At 39.3% G+C, this 19,591-nt stretch overlaps 1 protein-coding gene across 1 annotated transcript; it reads right to left on the bottom strand.

Moving 5' to 3' along the window:
* Nucleotides 1-1,500: 1,500 nt before the first annotated feature.
* Nucleotides 1,501-15,033, bottom strand: LOC135932110 (lactase/phlorizin hydrolase-like). Its single transcript, XM_065472034.1, has 17 exons — nt 14,421-15,033; nt 13,705-13,775; nt 12,223-12,300; nt 12,038-12,131; nt 10,714-10,798; nt 9,946-10,600; nt 9,202-9,850; nt 5,348-6,898; nt 4,984-5,252; nt 4,603-4,893; nt 4,322-4,520; nt 3,882-4,084; nt 3,695-3,801; nt 3,411-3,542; nt 3,011-3,234; nt 2,608-2,838; nt 1,501-1,697 (listed from the first exon to the last, which is right to left on the bottom strand). Exons 1-17 carry the CDS (start codon nt 15,031-15,033, stop codon nt 1,501-1,503), a joined length of 5,649 nt encoding a protein of 1,882 aa, XP_065328106.1.
* Between the last annotated feature and the right edge of the window lie 4,558 nt (nt 15,034-19,591).

Raw genomic sequence — 19,591 nt, 5'->3', positions numbered from 1 at the left:
GTATGTTTTGAAAAAGGCCACAAGTATAACTCGGTTACTTTCCATCAATGACCTGTACAGTGACTTGAATGATGTCTGTGAGGTCTTATACTTGCCAATTTCACCTGCAAATGACTAATCCAAGCTGATGTCGGGTCACTTCTTCTATCTACATTCACTGGATACCTGAGTAGCTACACTTACCGCTTTCAGAAGTGCACAGTCTGGCGACTGGAGGCCATTTGAGTGCACAGAAAACCTCTCAGAGGTGATCCGAGCTTTATGACGCGGTGCTCTATCCTGCTGTCCATGCCATATTCAAAGTCAGTTAAACTACCTTTCTTCTCCATTTTGGTGCTCAGGTTTTGACCATGCCCAAACATTGAATTGGTATAATGTAATTGGCCAGTTAGATATTTGAGTGTGACCTAAAAAAAAACAAAACAAAAGGTCACCAGTGAGGTTTTATCATTAAATAAATTTTTTGGGGATTTGGCCATACATTTAATTTTCTATGGATTGGTTTTATTTGTAACTTAAATCAGACAGGGGACTGCCTCATAGCAAGAAGGTCCTGAGTTCAATTCCTCCACCTCACCGGGCCTTTCTGTGTGGAGTTTGCATGTTCTCCTCCCCGGGTGTTTCCTCCCAACACATGCGGTTGGTGGGGTTAGGTTAATTGGTGAATCTAAATTGCCCATAGGCGTGAATGTGAGTGCAAATGATTGTCTGTCTCTGTGTTAGCCCTGTGCCAGGCTGACGACCTGTCCAGGGTGTATCCTGCCTCTCGCACCTATGGCTGCTGGGATAGGCTCCAACCTCCTGCGACCCTGACAAGGATAATGTAAGATTGGTAATGGTTGGACAGACACCATTATTGATGCTGTACGGTATGGTATACATTTATTTTCAGTAAGTCAGATTAATTTACTTTCTGGTACTGAACATGCCACAAGCCAGTAAGCTGAGCACTAGCGTAGTACGTTTTATATGGCTACTATAGACAGCCAGTGACCTCTAGAGGAATTAGGTGATTCCTACACTCCATTTTTAAAAAGCTTTCTGAGAACAGAAAGTTGAAGAAACAACATAATATTCTAAATAGCACTTTTTAAACCCATTTTACAGCCATATGACAAACTAATCACCCTGACTGACAAACTGATGATTTTTAACAGAAAGTACTTGGCTTTGTTGACTGACACAGCAGGTAATAGGCTTTTGCAGGTCAGTCTTATATGTAGAAGTCTGAAAGTCTGATACTAAACAGCAAATGAAGAAATATTTTACTCAATTAGTCCCAAAACACACAAACACATTTTTACATATACACTTGGCTTACGTGGTATCTCAAATTAAACGGACCACAGATCATTTTTTAAAATTGTAGTTTAACCTTGACAGTGACAGCAACATTACATAAGAGGAAAAGAAATAATAAACATTCATTAAACATGGGACCTGCAATTAAAATGCATCTGTCAATATGAGGGCTTCTATAATACATCAAGTTATCTGCAATTAGAATGTTTTTCCACTTTTACAAATCTGATTTTTTGGCTTAAAGAAGCAAAATGATGCACAAACAGCTCCAAACACTGCAACAATCAGGAGAGCAAATGTGACATTAAGTCCGGTCTCAGCATTGCGGATAGAGAGCTCCATACCAAGGAACCTCACAGTGGCATTGTTGTCAGTGATTGGTGGTGTAGCTGTTCCTGCAGAAAAGACACAGAAACCAAAGTTTTCATATTATTTTTTAACATTTGAGGCAGGAACTATAAATCAAAGCCCTATTTTAACTGTTGTTAGAATTCACCCACAGAAATTGCATTAAGGTTTAAATTTATTTGGTGTGGTGTGGCAGGTTTGACTACAGCTACAGTTGCTAGCACTCTGCTAGGCTGTACCTATTCTGAGTCAGTGAACTGGACCTCTGAATTTTGTATTCTGAGCACTTTTAATGCTATTATTTACCACAAGGTTTCTTGTATGTCTATACACCTCTAAGTAGCAAGTGTCTGTGAGCAGGTAAGAAAAACACTAACAAAATAAAAACATTAGCTTTCACTATGTCAGAGCATTATTTTTGCACCGTGTCTAATTATCATGCTAATTTTAGCTATTTGTTAGTAAGCTATTGCTGTTAACTAACACACTTGCAAACATCTTACATCTGTCTAAATGATCCACATTCATACAATACACAAGCTTAACTCTGCTATAACGCTTAAGCTCAACTTACAAAATGCTTGCATGCAGGAATAGATATTTAAGACCCCCTCAGTATCCCTGTTCCTTCTGATCATGGAACTGCATATCGTATTGCAGCTGTCCAGTTTAGGTGTCCTAAAAGGCTTGCTTTTGCACTGTGGAAGCACCTTGTTAGGTGGGAATTCCACTTCTCTTAACTTTAATGCATTTTGCAGTTTTTAGCAATGTAACAGTGTCAATGGAGAGCCAGCATTAGCTGAAAACATTACAATTTCCCACACAAATATAGTGTGTTCTGACTTTAAAGTACCAAGTTGGTGATAGCCATAATGCTGAACTGATACAACTGAAACTAAACATAGACTTACTTACTTATCTTTTACGTACTATTTACAATCTATGGTGTCAATTTACCTTCCACAGGATTCAAGCACTCATGTCCTGACGCAGGGTGAGGGAATCCATTGCAGGTTATGATTTTAGAGTAGTCAGAAACAGATTTCTTAGCTACTCGAGAAATATTAGGGTCTGAATGATTCACATAGAAAAAACCAAATCTCTCTGAAAAGCCTTTAGCCCACTCAAAGTTGTCCATCAGTGACCAAGCTGTGTAGCCACGGATGTCTACACCATCTAGTAAGTAAGCTGGGAAGAGAAAAGAGATAAGTTAACTTTTTTGCACTTAAAATCTAGTTTCTTAATGTTTCCAAAAAAAGAAAGAAAAAAAAACAGCCACATTTTATCTGAGACATATTTATAGCCTTCTTCTCTCTAACTGTGCTGGTCCTAAATAGATTCCAAGATAAATTTTTGATACCTTTTAATGCCTGGTTGATGTATTTTTCATAGTAGTGGCTCCTGTGAATATCATTTAGATCAACAGTGCCCCGCTCTGAGATGCCATTCTCAGTGACAATAATTGGTGGATTTCCATATTCCTCCTTGATAAAATTAAGTATTCTGCGGAATCCAAATGGTGTGACTTTCAGCCAGCCTGAACCTGAATCCAGCCAGGTGAGATCAACAGTTGACCCTGCACCCCTGTGAAGATCAAAAAGGTTAGATTTTTGAATTTGAGTAAAACAATGAAATAAGTTTCACATTTCAGTAAACGGCCACAGCAGAGAACAAAGTCAGTTGTGCTAAATCTGTTGGTTTCTTTTATTAGAAGAAAAATGAAAGATTACTAAATTAATATTTATCTAACGTTTGCTTACTTGTCTCCATCATAGTGCTGAAGGTTCTTATAGTCCACAGGGAATGTTAGGACAGTGGTGTAATAGTTGAACCCAAAATAATCATAAGTGCCTTTAATTCTTTTAACCTCTTCCGGAGTGAACTCAGGCAGCCTGGAAAATGGAAGTGAAACCAACAGGTTATGTGGTGGTTGAAAAAAGGACTAAACAACAAAAAAAGTGAAAATGTCCTGCTGCTTTTAAAGGTAACTTTATAGCAAATATTTTTTTTTCCTTTTGGGGCCTAAATGTAGTTTTTTGAATACCTAGATTTTGACAGACCAGCAGCAAGGCTTCGCTCACGAATGACTGTCTTCATTATGTCATTGTAGTCACCATTATATACAGGATGGGCAAACCAGCCAATGTAGAACTGCACAAAAAGACACACAAAAGACACTTGAAATAACCACTATGACATATTGCTTTAAAATATAAGAAGAACTGGTGTACCTGAATGGCGCGTATTGCAGCATCATAGTCCTCTTGCTTATAAGGATTTCTGGGTTCAGACCAGTCAGAGTTAATTGTGATGGAGATAATTCCATTCTGTTTGGCCCTGTACTTGTCATTGTAAATATGCCAGGCCTCAGCATGAGCTTTAAGCAGGTTGTGACCAACAATGTAGGGCAGAGTACCTGGTCGGAAACTGATCCCTGGAGACAAACAGACACATTTGCAGCCTCTACGCTTTATATTTTTTGTTGTTGTGGGTTTGGTCAAGGATTGCTTTATTGTTTTTACAGAAGACATTTTGTTTGATGTTTGTAACAGTACATTTTGTTTTGAACAATTTTGGTGTCCTTATATACAGTTTTGCATGTTCAGTAACAGTACTATTCCTATTTGTTAAATAAAGCAGAGAACCAGGAATACTAAAGCATAAAGCTCACCTGGGGCACCTACTCCATAACCATGTCCTATCATGGCTACATTGTAGGGTTCATTAATAGTTATCCAAAATTTCACTTTGTGGCCAAGTCTGTCAAAGATGAAGTCAGCATAATCTCTGAATTTGGTAACAATAGTGTCATTTTCCCATCCCCCAATATCCTGCAGAGCTTGTGGAAGGTCCCAGTGGTACAGAGTGACCTGAAAGCAAAGGGAAAGGGTTTACTGACTTTATTGAATTTACCAATTCTAGTACAGTTCTTTTAGCTGTAATTATACATACATGAGGCTGAATGTTTGCAGCAATCAGTGCATCCACCAGTCTGTGGTAGTAATTGAGTCCAGCCTCATTGATGTAGTTGGTGGTACCATCAGGAAGGACCCTTGACCATGATATGGAGAATCGATAATGGGTCACCTTGAGTTGCTTTAATATGGCAACATCCTCTTCTACTTTATTGTAACTGTCACAGGCTATGTCCCCAATGTCATCATTGGAGATTCGGAGAGGAGTGTGAGCAAACTTGTCCCAAATACTGAGACCTTTGCCATCAGCTCTCCACCCCCCTTCAATCTGAAAGGAATAAGTATAAAACAGTAATGTGAAACCAATGAAAATAGAGTAAGCATTGCAATATATGTGCAGTGGCCTGATCTAGGGTACCTGGTATGATGCTGTGGCAGTACTCCAAATGAAATCATCTCGAAAATGTCCATAAAGTACCTTCTCATCATCTGGCAATGGGAAACCATTATCCTTTATGATGTTATAATAGAAATGAGCTGAGTACTTGGGTGTTCTTGACCGATTTGGGTTACTGAAGTCCACGTGGTGCAGGCCAAATCCAACTTTGTACCCATTTAGCCACTCAAAAGAATCCATTAGAGAGGTTGCAGTGTATCCTTTCACAGTCACACCATCAAGTTCATAGGCTGTAATGTAAACAAGTGCACACAAAAATTAGGTACATTAAAAATACTTATAATGATTATGCAATGTAGCTAATGAAATCAGTTTGACAGTATACCTTTCAGAGCCTCATCAATATAGGCCTTGTAAAAAAACACTCTGGCAGAATCATCCCAAGTTGTCTGTGCTTCTGTAGCAACTCCATTCTCAGTAATATAAATCTCTGGATCACCATACTCCTCCTTGATCCAGTTGAGGAGTCTCCTCAAGCCCCAGGCCACAACTTTTTGGTTAGGAATAGCTGTAGTTGGTGAATCATTTTCCTCTTCTTCCTTGAAGTCCCAGTCATATTCATAAGACTCAGGGCTAAGCCGAGCTGTAATATGGCTTACAATCTTTGTAGTGTAATGATTTACACAGAATACGTCAGCAGTTCCCTTGATGAAGTTCTTTTCTTCTTCAGTAAAGGAAGGAAGTCTTGACTGTGGAAAACCTTGGATTTCACTTTTGTTTCCAACTTGCCACTTCAGTGCATCAGGATAGTCACCATTCTTGAAAATAGGATGTGCAAACCATCCCAGTTGGAACTGCATCGCCCGGTCAGCAGCCACCACTTCACGGCGAACGCTGACATCTTTAGGTTCAGCCCAATCAGCATTGAGGGCTATGGATATTAGACCACCCTGAGACTGGCGATACTTGTCATCATATGTATGGTAGGCCTTGGCATGAGCTTTAATGAGGTTGTGTGCAACTATGTATGGTCCATATCCTGGGGCCTTAAAATTTGGTGGCATATTTCCAAGTCCATATCCAGACCATGCAATTGTCTGAGGCTGGTTAATGGTTATCCAGAATTTCACTCTGTCACCAAAAGTAGCAAAGCAGAAGTCGCAATAGTCATTAAAAATGTCAATCATCTCTGCATTATCCCAGCCAGTGACCTTTTGCAAAGCTTCAGGAAGGTCCCAGTGGTACAGTGTTACCATGGGTTCGATATTGTACGCTATAAGACCATCAATGAGTCTGTTGTAGTAGTCAACACCTTTCTGGTTGAGGGACTTACGTGTGCCATCAGGAAAGATCCTGGACCAGGACAAAGAGAATCTGTATGACTTCACCCTCAGAGCCCGCAGCATGTAGAGATCTTCATTAAGTCTGTTGTAACTGTCACAGGCTACATTGCCATTTGCGTTATCAGGAATAGTGTCAGTTGTCTGCGTGAATGTATCCCATATACTAGGACCTTTGCCATCAGCATTCCAGCCACCTTCAATTTGGTAGGCCGAAGAAGAAATTCCCCAACTGAAGCCTTCAGGAAAAGTGCCATAATGGTACATTTTTCTAAGGAAGTTTGACTGTGAAGAGAATTTCTCCCAAACTACCTTTGCCTGAGATGGAACTTCTGAGGGTGGTAAGGCAGCTAAACGTCGAGTTAATGGCCTTTCTGCAGCTTTAAACGTCTTACTTTTTTGTGAACTGAAACCGTTTTGCTCGATAACCTCAGCATACAAATATGCAGATTGCTTTGGGGTCCTTGGTCTGTCTGCATCTTCAAAGTTGACATAGTGAAGACCAAATCTTTGGCTGTAGCCTTGGTTTGCCTCAAATCCATCCATGAGTGACTGCACTGTGAATCGCTGCACATCCACTCCATCTGTGAGTGTTGCTACAAAATTAACACACAAAAGCAACATTAATATCGGAATTATTTTGACGGTCTGTCTATAAAAAAGTGGCTTCCCACATAGCAAAATTGGTATGGCCCGGATCTGGCCCACACAATGTGCTTACACATGGCCCACATATAGGGCTGGGTATCGTCACTGATTTCTAGAATTGATTCGATTCCGATTCAGAAATATTTTAATTCAGATCATGCATCAGTACATTTCCATATTTTTATATCTATAAAAAGCAAGCTGACACTTGCGAGACTTTATCAAAGGTGTAAGCATCACAGCAGATGCCTTTGTGTCAAAGTAACTGAGGATAAAACACAGAAAAACATGAAGGTGATTTTCCTGGCCTGGGATTTTTTAAAAATATTCTGCAGTATATCAAAAATGAAAGAAAACCATTAATCAACATATGAACAGTACCTGATGCTGCTGAAGTGAAGCAGAGCAAAGTTGCAGAGGTTTTATTAGAGACACAGCTAAGCGTTTTGCAATTTTGCATAATTTTAAAAAGTTTAAATTTGTTCAGTAGCCTATTGCACAGCAGAAACGAGGCTTTCTTTTCGGAAGTAAGTAAAAGGAAAAAAACAGCAGCCGACAGCGCTGTAAACAACGGTAGACTTGTGCGCAAGCGAATAATGAAGAAAACAGATTTTTAGACGGGAAACTGTTCTTGAAGTGTACTGAGAGAGAGAGAGAGAGAGAGAGAGAGAGAGAGAGAGCTGTGCATGAAGTGCGATTTTATCATGGTGGAAGCAAAACAGCAAAAGTAAGAGGGAATTCATGACGATGTTTCTCAAATGTGAAGCGTAGTTTGCTGCTTCTTTTGCTGCTGGTTCAGTGAATTTTGGTTGGAGAGAGATAAAACCTGCAGCTCAAAATCTAGCGCAAAAAATACGTAAACACAAAGCGCGGACCGGCCGAAACATCAGAATCAGCGAGCTGTCGGCTTTCAGCCCCGACCGTGTCCGTGCCGTCGGGTGAGAAAGGCGACATCTCACTGATTCTGATGCATCAGGTCCGCGCTTTGTGTTAACGTCTTTGTGCAGAATCCGTGTACCTGCTCACATTTACTGTTTTAGCTGTTTGGTGGTTGTTGAAATTATGTGAGGTTTAACCTGAGATTCTGGCTTTTCGGGCAAAATAAATTTATATTAAAAAATCGATTCAGGATTTTAATGAATCGATATCACGTTATCCAAGCTAGAATCGATTTTAATTGATAAATCGATAATCAAAACCCACCCCTACCCACATACCGCAAAGAATGATGGCCCTTTGGTGGCCCAGATCTGGTTTGCCAGAGGTGGCCCACACATGACCAGCACAAGGCCAGTTGCAGACACACTGGTGGTCCTGTGCTGGTGCATGTGTGGATTACCTCTGGCAAACCTGATCTGGGCCACCAAAGGGCCGTCATTCTTTGCGGTATGTGGGCCATGTGTAAGTTGTCTGCAGCCACGGGCTAGTTGCAGACACACTGCTGGCCCAGAGCAGTTACAGCTCTGGCCCCAGATGTCAGCCAAATGTGTACCTTAATCAAGCCATGTAATAACAACATGTGCCAGAACATAATCGTGCAAAAATAACACAAGGAAACTCTGGTCAGACAGTGAATGGACTGATTCTTATATAGCACTTTTCTACTCTCACAGAACACTCAAAGTGCTCTATACAACATTTACCAAAGAACACTTTCTCTAAACTGAGTGCTTCCTAACTACATTCATACTCTCGACATACAGTCTGGAGGAGCCAGGGATCGAAACACTAACCTTCCGATCAGTAGGTGACCTGCTCTACCTCCTGAGCTACAGCCACCCAGTGGGAAACATGAGTAAACCTTCAGTAGGTTTTGGATAAAGTGTACACTCATGTACCTATCAAACCTGCATTTGAAACGTTGGATACCAGAGCACTATAGTATTGCAACATGGCAATCTAACTAAAAAAGGAAAATAGGAACATAAATAGTGCCATCATTGCCAGACCTGGCCAACATCAGATTGACATACACCCTGCCATGACACCAGTCAGTCAGAAATGCCAGTTTGATGCCGGATCAGGGGAAGACCTGTTTTCTATGAGCCTGGGCCACATAAACCAAACCATAATCAGGCCAGATGTGGCATGCCATCATATAAACAGTGCCATCTACGCCAGGCCTGGCCCATATCTGGATGACATACCACTTACCATGCCAGAAGTCAGCCAGCAGTGCCGGGTTGACACCAGATCCGGGCCAGACCTGTCTGCTATATGGGTTCATGTTTGGAAAATCCCCAACACTAACCTTTCAGGGCCTCATTGATGTAACTTCTCATGTAGTCCATTCTGCTGGTGTCAATGAGACTGTCAACACTGTAATCTGTTGGCATCCCATTTCCTGTTATGTATATAGGCACTTTGTTAACATTCAGGTATTCTGTTGAAATGTAGTTTAGGAGCCTTCTAAGTCCCCAAGGAACAGGATAGATCCAGTCAGAAGCTGTGGAACTCCATGTGGGGTCCACAGTTGCATGGAAGTCACCAACACCGTCGGGACCAGGGGTGCACCCACCATTACTGTTGCTGACCAGCCGAGAAGTATAGTGATTTAAACCAAAAAAGTCAGCAGTACCAAGTATCCTCTGGCTCTCTGTGGGAGTGAAAACTGGGAGCTTTGCTGGTACAGAGTCAGGGCATGTGGTTTTCTTCTGTTCCACCTGATCTTTGAGTATTGCAGGATAATCTCCGTCTACAAATATGGGATGTGCAAACCAGCCCAGCATAAACTGCAGGTAACGGTCTGCAGCTGCTACGTCTTCAGGTTTGGCAGGGTCACTGGGCTCAGCCCAGTCAGAGTTCAAGGCAATGCCCACTTTTCCTCCTTGTGTTTTCCTGTAATTGTCATTATAGACATGCCAGGCCTCAGCATGGGACTTGAGAATATTGTGAGTGACCTGATAATGCAAAATCAAATGTTAAATGCATCAGTGCAATAATTACACTTGTAATAAAGTGATTAATTGTAGTATTCTAATAACATCACTCTCACCTGATAGGAAGATTCCACATAGTCCTTTACTCCTGGGGCATGCACACCAGTACCATACCCGGCATGGCTCACTACCCAGGGACTATTGAATGTGTTCCAGATCTTGACTCTGTCTCCAAACCTGGAGAAGCAGAAGTCTGCATAGTCTTTGAAGGCCTCTACAATGGAGGCATTGGTCCATCCACCATAATTCTGGAGTGCTTGAGGCAGATCCCAGTGGTACAGAGTGACAATGGGTTGTATGCCAGATGCAATGAGAGCATTTATTAGCTGGTCATAGTATTGAGCTCCTTTTTCTGATTGGCTCTGTCGGTACCCTGTGGGGAAAATACGGGCCCAAGAGATGGAAAACTGGTAGGTGTTGACCTGAAGACCTCGCAGAAGGTAGACATCATAATCTACCTTACGGTAACTGTCGCAAGCTAGGTCAGCTGTCTGATTGTCAAAGGCCAAGCCCTCATGACCAAACCGGTCCCAAATAGTCTCTCCTTTCCCGCCTTCTGACCAGCCACCTTCAACTTTAAAAGATACGCTGGAGGTGGCCCACTGGAAGCCAGAGGGGAATGATTCCTGAAGGAAAAGATCTCGTTCTGCTGTGGTCTGGGACTTAAATTTATCCCACACAGTCTGATAACTGTTTCTTAACCCTGTCATCCTGGTGTGGTGTGAACCTGCATGACTTTCAGAAAATAAAAAGACATAAATATCACAAGTGAACTTAAAAAAAATAGAATCACAATATATGTGAATCAGAGAATAAACTCTTACTTGACAAGAGCATCTTCCATGTCCAGCTTGCCTAACACGTCCTTCATGTCACACCCCACAATATTCAGGCCATTGTCCATCAGGACTGTGTTGTGTTCAAGAAATAGTTATGTCTTGTCAGTTATAAAACAGTAAGAATAAAGAAATAAAAAATGCATTCCTTTTGGATGGGTTGTTACAGACGTCTGGTGAGAATGTCATGTCAACAACACCTTTAGAAATATATTTACTTAGAAACACATTTGGTAATGTGTTCAATACTTATTTTACCTGCCCTATTTGTACATTTGACAGCTCAATTGAGGACAAAATGCAGAATTTAATAGTATAGAATGTAATGTCATAATACATTATGTAATATCAGATTAGGATGGTGTATCCTAATATAATGGGTCATAATATTTGCTTATATTTGCTAATACTTGGGTTACCCAAAGAAATTTTAGTCAACTAAAATCTACAATGCAAACACATTCTTCATTTAACCCAATATTGTTGCTACAATGCATCTGTCATAACAGTTATGCAGAAAGCATTGACTGTGCTCCAACACATCATTTTCTATTAACACTTTACTGGCTCATAATATGATGACATGACACTCATCACTTTCACTTGATAACTCTTCCACTTTACGAGAGCAGTATTGTAAAAATCTTTACAGTGTTTCCTAATGTAAAAGCTTATGTTAATCTGTTTTTTCCTCAGTAAATACCAGATGATTTCTTTATTTGACTTAATATTTTTTTTATTTTTCCATGATTACCAGTGTGACTACTGGTTTCAGTGGCGCTGGTCATTGTTTTGGTGTTAATATCTCTTAACAGTTCCACATATTAAAAGATATTAACTTCACCTTCTGGTTTAAGTGTAATGCACTTCATCTACCTCCAGTCAGATGAAAAAGAAAATTTCTGCATGACTATAGGTAGACACATTCTTATCCTACTATAAGTTTGTATGGCAAATCACTGTCATATTTATGAAAGCTCATGGGGCTAGGAAACCTCACGGTCCACTGTTAGTCAGCGGTGCTAGTTTCAGTCAGTATGCAAATGTACTCTTTATAATGTTGGGGAAACCTGCATGCAGCTAAGACTGAAGAAGTCACTTGGATGAGTGATGAAACGTTACTCCAACTGAAAACTCTACGTCCAGATGAACAGAATCAACTTTTTGAGATTTTCTTATCTGAATGATTGAGCATGCATCAAGACAACTAATAATATGCTATATATCTGTAAATACAAATTTAGTTGTATAGCTCTTCATATTCATTGGTAATTTAATGGAAAATAACAGCATAAAATATAATGGTATTTACCATTTAAAAAATTTCCAAGAACCTGATAATTACTCTGGGAACAGTCATGAGCAGTCATCTTGTACAGCAGGATAGGCAAGTTCCCAATGGACATCTACAGTGTTACAAAATATACAGATGGCAGCAGTTTAACAGTAATGCAAAATCTGAAAAGCTAGGAATTTGTTTTTATGTGTTTACTGTACCTGTATCCTCCTTAGCTCATTTTCAAAGTTTGAGGAGATAACACAGTTATATTCAATGTGCACCGACAAGAAATCCATCTATTAAAAATAGAAGATACACAACAGCATGCTATTACACTCAAGCCTCTTGATCAAAAAATAAACTGTATGTGATACTCGTTGATGTATATATAACACACTACTATTGTTTCAAAAATATACCATTACATAGTCATGTGAAACACAAAGTGCCAGAATATCATTGTTTAAAAATTTCTATTAAAAAAATTGTCAATTTGTCATATAAATGAATGTAAAGCTTCTTTTGTGGGTCACCACAATGGACAGTTCAGTATAATTTGGCATGGATCTTTATGCTTTATGAACTGTCACAGGAATTTCTCTCAAACTGAGGGCCTTTAACACATTGCTAACTGTATCAATTCATTTTCAACCATACCAAATTAGGTTGAAATATAATTTTTTAATCTACATAAAATCTACATAAAATATTCAAAGTGCACAAACCAGGGGGAGATCATCATTTCTGAAAGTAGCATTAATACCATGCAGAAACTGGGTTCAAGTTGGTTTTTAGCATGAAACAGGAAAACAGGACGGTGCTGTTCAGAACCACCAAACACACAAACGAGGGGAAGTATGCTTCAAAAGGTGATACAGCCTACTCTGAGCTGTCGCTTTCTTGTTCAAGTATCTGGCAGTGGGTTCAGAGTAAAATCCTATCTGCCTCACACAGCCCTCCATGAGAAGAATAAATGTGATGTTATTTTCCATCTTTTTTCATTGCATTGCAACTACATCTCTTATAAAGAAACCACATAATATCATATTTTAAGCCTTGGATTGTAGCCTCAGAGATGCTAAGCAACATCAACAAGCTTTTGATTTGCTTAAATCACAAGCTTTAACCATTGCCTTGTAGGCAAGACTGGCATACCAGGCAATAAGAGTTTGGATTTAACAGCATGTCATTTTACCCCAATTCCTTTGGTCCCTCCTGATATATGAGGCATCTAGATCTTGGACAGAGAACTCAATTTCTATATGCGCTGTTGCTTGAGTCTTCATGCACGCTGAGCAGTGTTTCATACAGTGAACGAACCACTGTGATCAGGCTCATGGCTTAGGCTCAAGAAAAATCTGATGAGCAGAATGTGGGCATGTGACAACAAGGTGAAAGGGTGTGTGATGGAGAAAGATCACTTGGAATTTAATCGGGCTGTTGGGTTGGGTTGCTGATCCAAGCTGTGTATGATTATCTTATCTAGGCAAGCTAATCTCCAATTCAAGGGTAAAGGTGATTCTCCCTGTACCCTCAAAAAGCTTCACATATTTCTAATAGCTCTGGGCAAATAAGCATGTCTCATTGTTATTTCCAGATTGATTTTCTTTTCAGTTTTAACAATAAAGGGACTTGGTCTTAATAAAGCTTAAGGTATACATAACGTTTACATACATAATGAAATAGAGTATTTAACTTACTGCTGTTAAATCTTTAATGTGGGAGAGGGAAGTCATACCTGTTGCTCTCAACCCAATTGACAGGCGTCTTCCTGTGAATGTAGAAGCATTAAAGTCTTTTTTAATATTTATCTTAATATAAAATGTCTGCTGTAAAAATGGCTTGTTGGGTCAAACTGTACAGTGACATGCATACAAAATTATTTCAGTGAATTCAATTGCTGCTGAGATAATCATGACAGTCTCTTGTAATATGTCCGATAAATAATGTGTTGAAGGCTTTCAGTATCAGTTGGCCATAAAGTATTTTTAACAGTATTTTAACTTCTTAAGACATACAGAAAATCTGATGTGTTGTGAAATATTACAAAAATGCCTAAAATACACATCTATGTGTTTATTTTATGACACCAAAATGTAACTGTTTGACATATATGAGAACTGGAAAACAGCAAATATGACATTTAATGGTCATTTATTTTTGTTTGTTTTATTTATCTTTTGATAGTAGTTTCCAATCAAACTTGATTTTTAAAATCAATACTCATTTTGTGTTTTTAAAGGTGAAATTAAAAACTCCCTTTGTAAAAGCCTTTGCATCTGATGTCTCAACAACATTTTAAAAATAGCTTATTTTAAGGAATTTTTTGGAGAAATTTCTCAAGATTTCTTACTTCTGATTTTTATTCTATTTGCTTAGTATCTCATCTTAATTGTCTCTTTCTCTTCTAACTCACCTTTGTCAGGAAAGTGTTGATGGTACATCTGGTAAATGTTCTTGTTGAGTTGAAGGATGTTCTGCAGAAAACTGGGAGCATGTGCAGGCTGCCCGTCATGCCAAACACCATCCAGTGTCACCCATGAGTGTGCAAGTGCTGCAAACTCTTGGAAGGCAAACTCTGCATACTGCTGAAACATCTGTGCCAGCTCCTGGCTCTCCCAGCCTCCATACCTTGATTGCAGAGACTCTGGAACTGTCCATCCATGAAGGATGACCAGAGGCTGAAGACCTGCTTCCAGCAGCTGTTTCAGCAGGGTCTGGTAACATCTAACCACAGCCTGCTGGGGCTGGCTGGGGTGGCCTGTAGGAAGAAGTTGAGCCCATGACAGCGGTACTTTGAAGTGGGTCACCCCTCTGCTCTGCAGGTACTCAAAGTACTGCTTAGAGCCAGGAGGAACGGGATGACTGCAGTCAAAGGCATCATTTATGCTTCTGTCCGAACTTCTGACCACCTGCTTTGTCAGAGGCCCTGCAAGAAGCATGAAGTCCTCCTTTCCATTCACCTCACTGCTCTGACAACCACAGAGACAAAAAATGTACAGACAAAAGACCCACAACAACTTCTTCATTGTGGCTCAAAAAAAAAAGGAACGAAGTGACAATATTCACTGGTTGCAGAGCTCTTTAAGGCAATTTTTGTTCCTTCTCATTGCATAATTACACAATCAAGATCAGTATCTTGTGTAATTATTGCAAGTGAACATGTTTATTGTAGCTGTGAGATATGGTCAGAAAGACTCTGGACTCAATCTACTGATAATTGAATCCCTATCTTGCAGTGATCTGAAAAGTCTTGAATGTGCAGCTGCAGTATACCTTTTAAAATGTATAATTTTTATATCAGTGTGAGTTACAGTATATCAGTTAAAAGGAAAAAACAGATAATTAGCAGAAAACAAGCATGAGAAGATATTTTATTTTAAAATCCAGTTAGTTCTGCAGTTCAAAAGACCAAGGTGAATGAATTAAAATTGAGTATTTTTCTCACCAGCTTAATTTCTATGTAGATGAACTGGAGTATCAGCAAGAGCTGTCAAAACAAAATATCCATCATAAACCATTATCAGCTTCTTGATACTCAACCTCCTGACTTGCATAAACAAGGCTATTCAAGGCTATGCACCTGAATGCCCTCAAGTGGACTGCATTGGAAGAGTAAAGTTTAAACGGGCCAAATCTAAATGAAAATTAAGAGGAGTTATGCTTCTGGGGGTATAAACAGCAAAGTCACACCCTGCATGTTTTCATAGAAAAAGAATTCAGTTTTCACTTTTTTGAAAACTAAATTAGGAGGTAAAGTTACTTTGGTAGGCTTTCTTCTGTCTTAGTTTCTTGTCCAGAACACATTTATTAGATGTACAGTATTTATGACAGTATTTATGACAGTGCTTTTTCCATAACTGCTTATCACAGGTCCCAAAGGTCACTTACCCACTAAGGTGGGCAAGTGAAGAAGTGAAAATAGAGTGTGCTATACTTTAACATGACACTGAAAAGCAAAATTAATGACTGCATGTGGTATTAGCAGTGTTGGGTAAGTTACTTTAAATTAGTAACTTAGTTACATTACTAGTTACTTCTCTAAAAAAGTAACTCAGTTACTTCAAGTTACTCGTTACTTTCAAAGTAACTAGTTACTAGGGAAAGTAACTTTGGTTTTACTCAGAATTCTCTTGTTAATGTGTTGCTTCCGTAACTGGATACCCAGCCAGACTGCCAGTCTTCTAGCTTGCTTACTTGCCACAAGTGCACTGTGCCACCTACCAACAGAAAGGAAAAGATAATGTGCACATTTCCACGAGACAAATCCCACGCCTGGACCGTCGTTGACCGCCGCCATGATTCTAGCCTGCTTTTTACATCCAACACAAAAACTGCAGTCGTGGTGCTTTTGATTGTACTCAGAACTTGGAAATTCTGCCTTCTGAATAGGAAGATGTAGGTAACACCAGACTGCAGATGAGCTGCATACAGGGCTGGACTGGGACAAAAAAATCGTCCCGGGCATTTTGACTAGAGACCGGCCCACCATTATAGGAAAAATCATAAAGCCTTTGAATGAAAACAAACACTGTTGTGACAGTGATGTACACTGTTCTGATGGTATATATGTATCAATCTATCAATTCTTTGTTGTAAGACTCAGATAATTATTTTTTTAAAAGCTAGACATTTTAAATGAGAATAATAAAGAAAAGTATTTCCTTGTCCCCCCCTTTCCCTGTTAATGCCCTACCTGGCCCCCTGGCAACACTTTGCTAGACCCGCCCCTGCACAGTTACCAGCTGTCAGCTATGTAGAAAAGGATCCTGGTGTTATTTGTCTCTCAGAAACAGTTCATAACTTCCCTTCAACTCATTCATGTCACCTAAAAGGTAAACCTGTTTCTCCATCACCTGTTCAGCTCTGATGATTCAGTAAGGACATCTCCTGGTTTCATCTTCATGTTTCCCTCTCACCAGATAACCAAACTGATATCATGACCAGCAGCTTTTACAGCTGTGGCTCCAGCAAACATCAGCTGATACTAGAAATTAATATTAAATAAATTCTAACAACAGCTGATCAAGCTTAAACGTGCTGCTGTTGTTTAGCGCAACATCCGCTGGTTTCCTCTTTCTGGCGCAAAGTGGGCGATAAACAAACAAGAGAGAAAAGCCGATCAGCTGATCACTGATCAGTTTCATGATTGAAGTAGCAACAGGAGAGAATGAGAGAAGAAGAGGCAGCTGTGCAGCTCCAGCTTTGTGTCTTTTTCATTGTAGCTGAAGTCCGGGACAAACTGTGTTCCTTTTCACCTCAGTACGAAACGCGTAATATTTTCTCTGAATACCAGACGATTCTGTTTTTTAGGGGACGGTTGGCAACTCTTAATAATTAACCGTATGAACAAAATAAAGTTCAACATCAGTAACATAGCACCCACCCAGCTGTATAGAAACTCCGTCATGCTAGCTAGCACGCAGTACGAAAATGTCAGCATAACGAAAATAAACTCCACCTAAACTTGGTTTATATCTGACTCCGATAGACTGCAGGTCATAACTTCTTACCTGAAGTTCAGTTCACCTGACACGCGGACCGGCGGCCGCTTCGGGTCTCTCCTCTTGCCTCCCTTTTCCTTCATCCACCTGCTGGCCTCCACCACTTGCTAATGTTACTGAATCTGTGGAAGCTCCACGATATCCACCACACGAAGTAACGAATAACGAGCCTATCTAAATCCCAGTAACGAGTAACGCGTTCCTGGTTTTGGCATAATAACTAGTTACCGTGCTCGTTACCACAATAATAACGTAGTTATTGTAACGCGTTACTTAATAACGCGTTAGTCCCAACACTGGGTATTAGTCATAATGAATGTCATTAAAATCACATTCATCTGTTACCAGCAACTGCTGGTGACTCCAGTGCAACAAAACGTAAATAGATATGACAATTCCTAATGCAGAAGTTACTGTATTACACTGCTGCACCAACAACCAATCATTTACAGCTCCAGTTTATCTGTATTATTTTTTAAATGCAATATCTCAGTGAACTGGGGAATTTGGAGATCAATTTGGAATTAGAAACAGTATTCTCATTTCGTTTTGATAAACAGCTCTTGAAATGGTTTAAGTACTATCTTTCTATTAGAACCTGAGTTTAAAGTCAAGTCCACTCACCAGTAATATACCAAAGGTGTTCCACAGGGATCTATTTTTGGACCTCTTTTATGTATGTTTTTCCAAGTTTACACTATTTTTAATGTAATGTTAACAGTCTGTGTGTGATTCAATTCGGCAATCACACACACGCACATAAAAGTACCCAGCCTACAGTCCATATTCAGACCCTTCATGATCATAAAATTGAAACTGTTGATTGTTATAATTACTTCAGACTCTGGCTGGATGATAGACTCCTTTTAAAAACAATATGGAATGCCTTTCAAGAAAATTAAAGACAAAGATTGGATTTTTACATCTAAACCTTGCTTCTCATTCACATGTTGTAGCATCTAATCCACAATTTTGTCTACATTGATTATGGTGATATATTTTATATGCATGCTTCTACATCCACTTTGAAGCCTCTAGATTTAGTGTATCACATCATGATTTATCACAGATGATTCTTTTCTTACTCGCCACTGCATCTTGTTTGACAGAGGGATTGTGCTGCTCAGCAATAGAGCGCAACATTTTATGATATTTATTTACAGTTCTCTACTGCATAGGTTGACTGCCTACCTGAATGTACACACTTTAACACTGACTGTACCTCTTCTTCACAGTGAACTTGGAAAAACCAAGTTTAAATACTTTGCTTCCTATAACAAGCCACAAAAAACTTTAAAATTACAATCTCTGATTTTACTGGAACATTAAAGTCTGACATTTTTTAACTACTCTTGCATGTGTTTTTTTTCTTAATTTGTGATCATCTTTAATATGTTGTTTTATATTATATTTATAATTATTTTTTGTACACAGGTCTCAGTCTTATTGAGAATACCTTTGTACACAAAGGATTTCATATTGATAATAATTCCAGTACTGTTCTGAACTGCTGCAAAATCCTACCTGTTACTAATTTCAGCGTTCATTAAAATCTTTTTCAAGTGTGTCGTGCCTCTCAGTGTTTTGCATAAACTGTGACATTTGATTGGACCCTGATGTGCCTTCTAAACCCCATTTCAAACTTTGCAGGACATCCTTTACATAGCAGTCTGGTTGTGGTTTCATGCAACAGAAGGTGAATGATGGATTTATTCACTTTATAACTCTTGCATAATAGCTCCTCATCATGGCTACCTGCTGCAATAACTAAAGTTGCGATACATTTTAAAACATGAACATGAGCAAAACAAATGAACAAACTGAAGGCACAGATGTTTATTATTGACTGCATTTTACTTACTTTTTACTTCATATCACTGAGCATATTTATGTCAGTGGGTTGGTGTGTCGTGAAAGATTTGTTATAATTAAAAGTTGTTGCTTTTATATTTCTTTTAACTACCTTCAATAATTACCATCTTTTGACAAAAATGTTTGGCTTTAAGATCACCTTTGGTTTTAAAATTATTTACTTTGGAACTACAGACCTGCCAAGGCCTGGCTATGTGGCAAGCAGAGGTTG

The sequence above is a fragment of the Pelmatolapia mariae genome, linkage group LG16_19 (assembly GCF_036321145.2).
Source record: "Pelmatolapia mariae isolate MD_Pm_ZW linkage group LG16_19, Pm_UMD_F_2, whole genome shotgun sequence".
NCBI lineage: Eukaryota > Metazoa > Chordata > Actinopteri > Cichliformes > Cichlidae > Pelmatolapia > Pelmatolapia mariae.
The sequence above is the reverse complement of the archived record's forward strand: the minus strand, read 5'-3'. Positions and strand labels throughout refer to the sequence as shown.

What these genes read in the sequence shown, in the direction of transcription:
- LOC135932110 (XM_065472034.1), bottom strand. Translation starts at nt 15,033, where the DNA reads ATGAAGAAGTTGTTGTGGGTCTTTTGTCTGTACATTTTTTGTCTCTGT. An exon ending in TCAACACTTTCCTGACAAAG is followed by an intron (nt 13,776 to 14,420) that starts GTGAGTTAGAAG and finishes CTACATTCACAG; the next exon opens with GAAGACGCCTGTCAATTGGG. An exon ending in GTGCTTGAATCCTGTGGAAG is followed by an intron (nt 1,698 to 2,607) that starts GTAAATTGACAC and finishes TCTTTTCTGCAG; the next exon opens with GAACAGCTACACCACCAATC.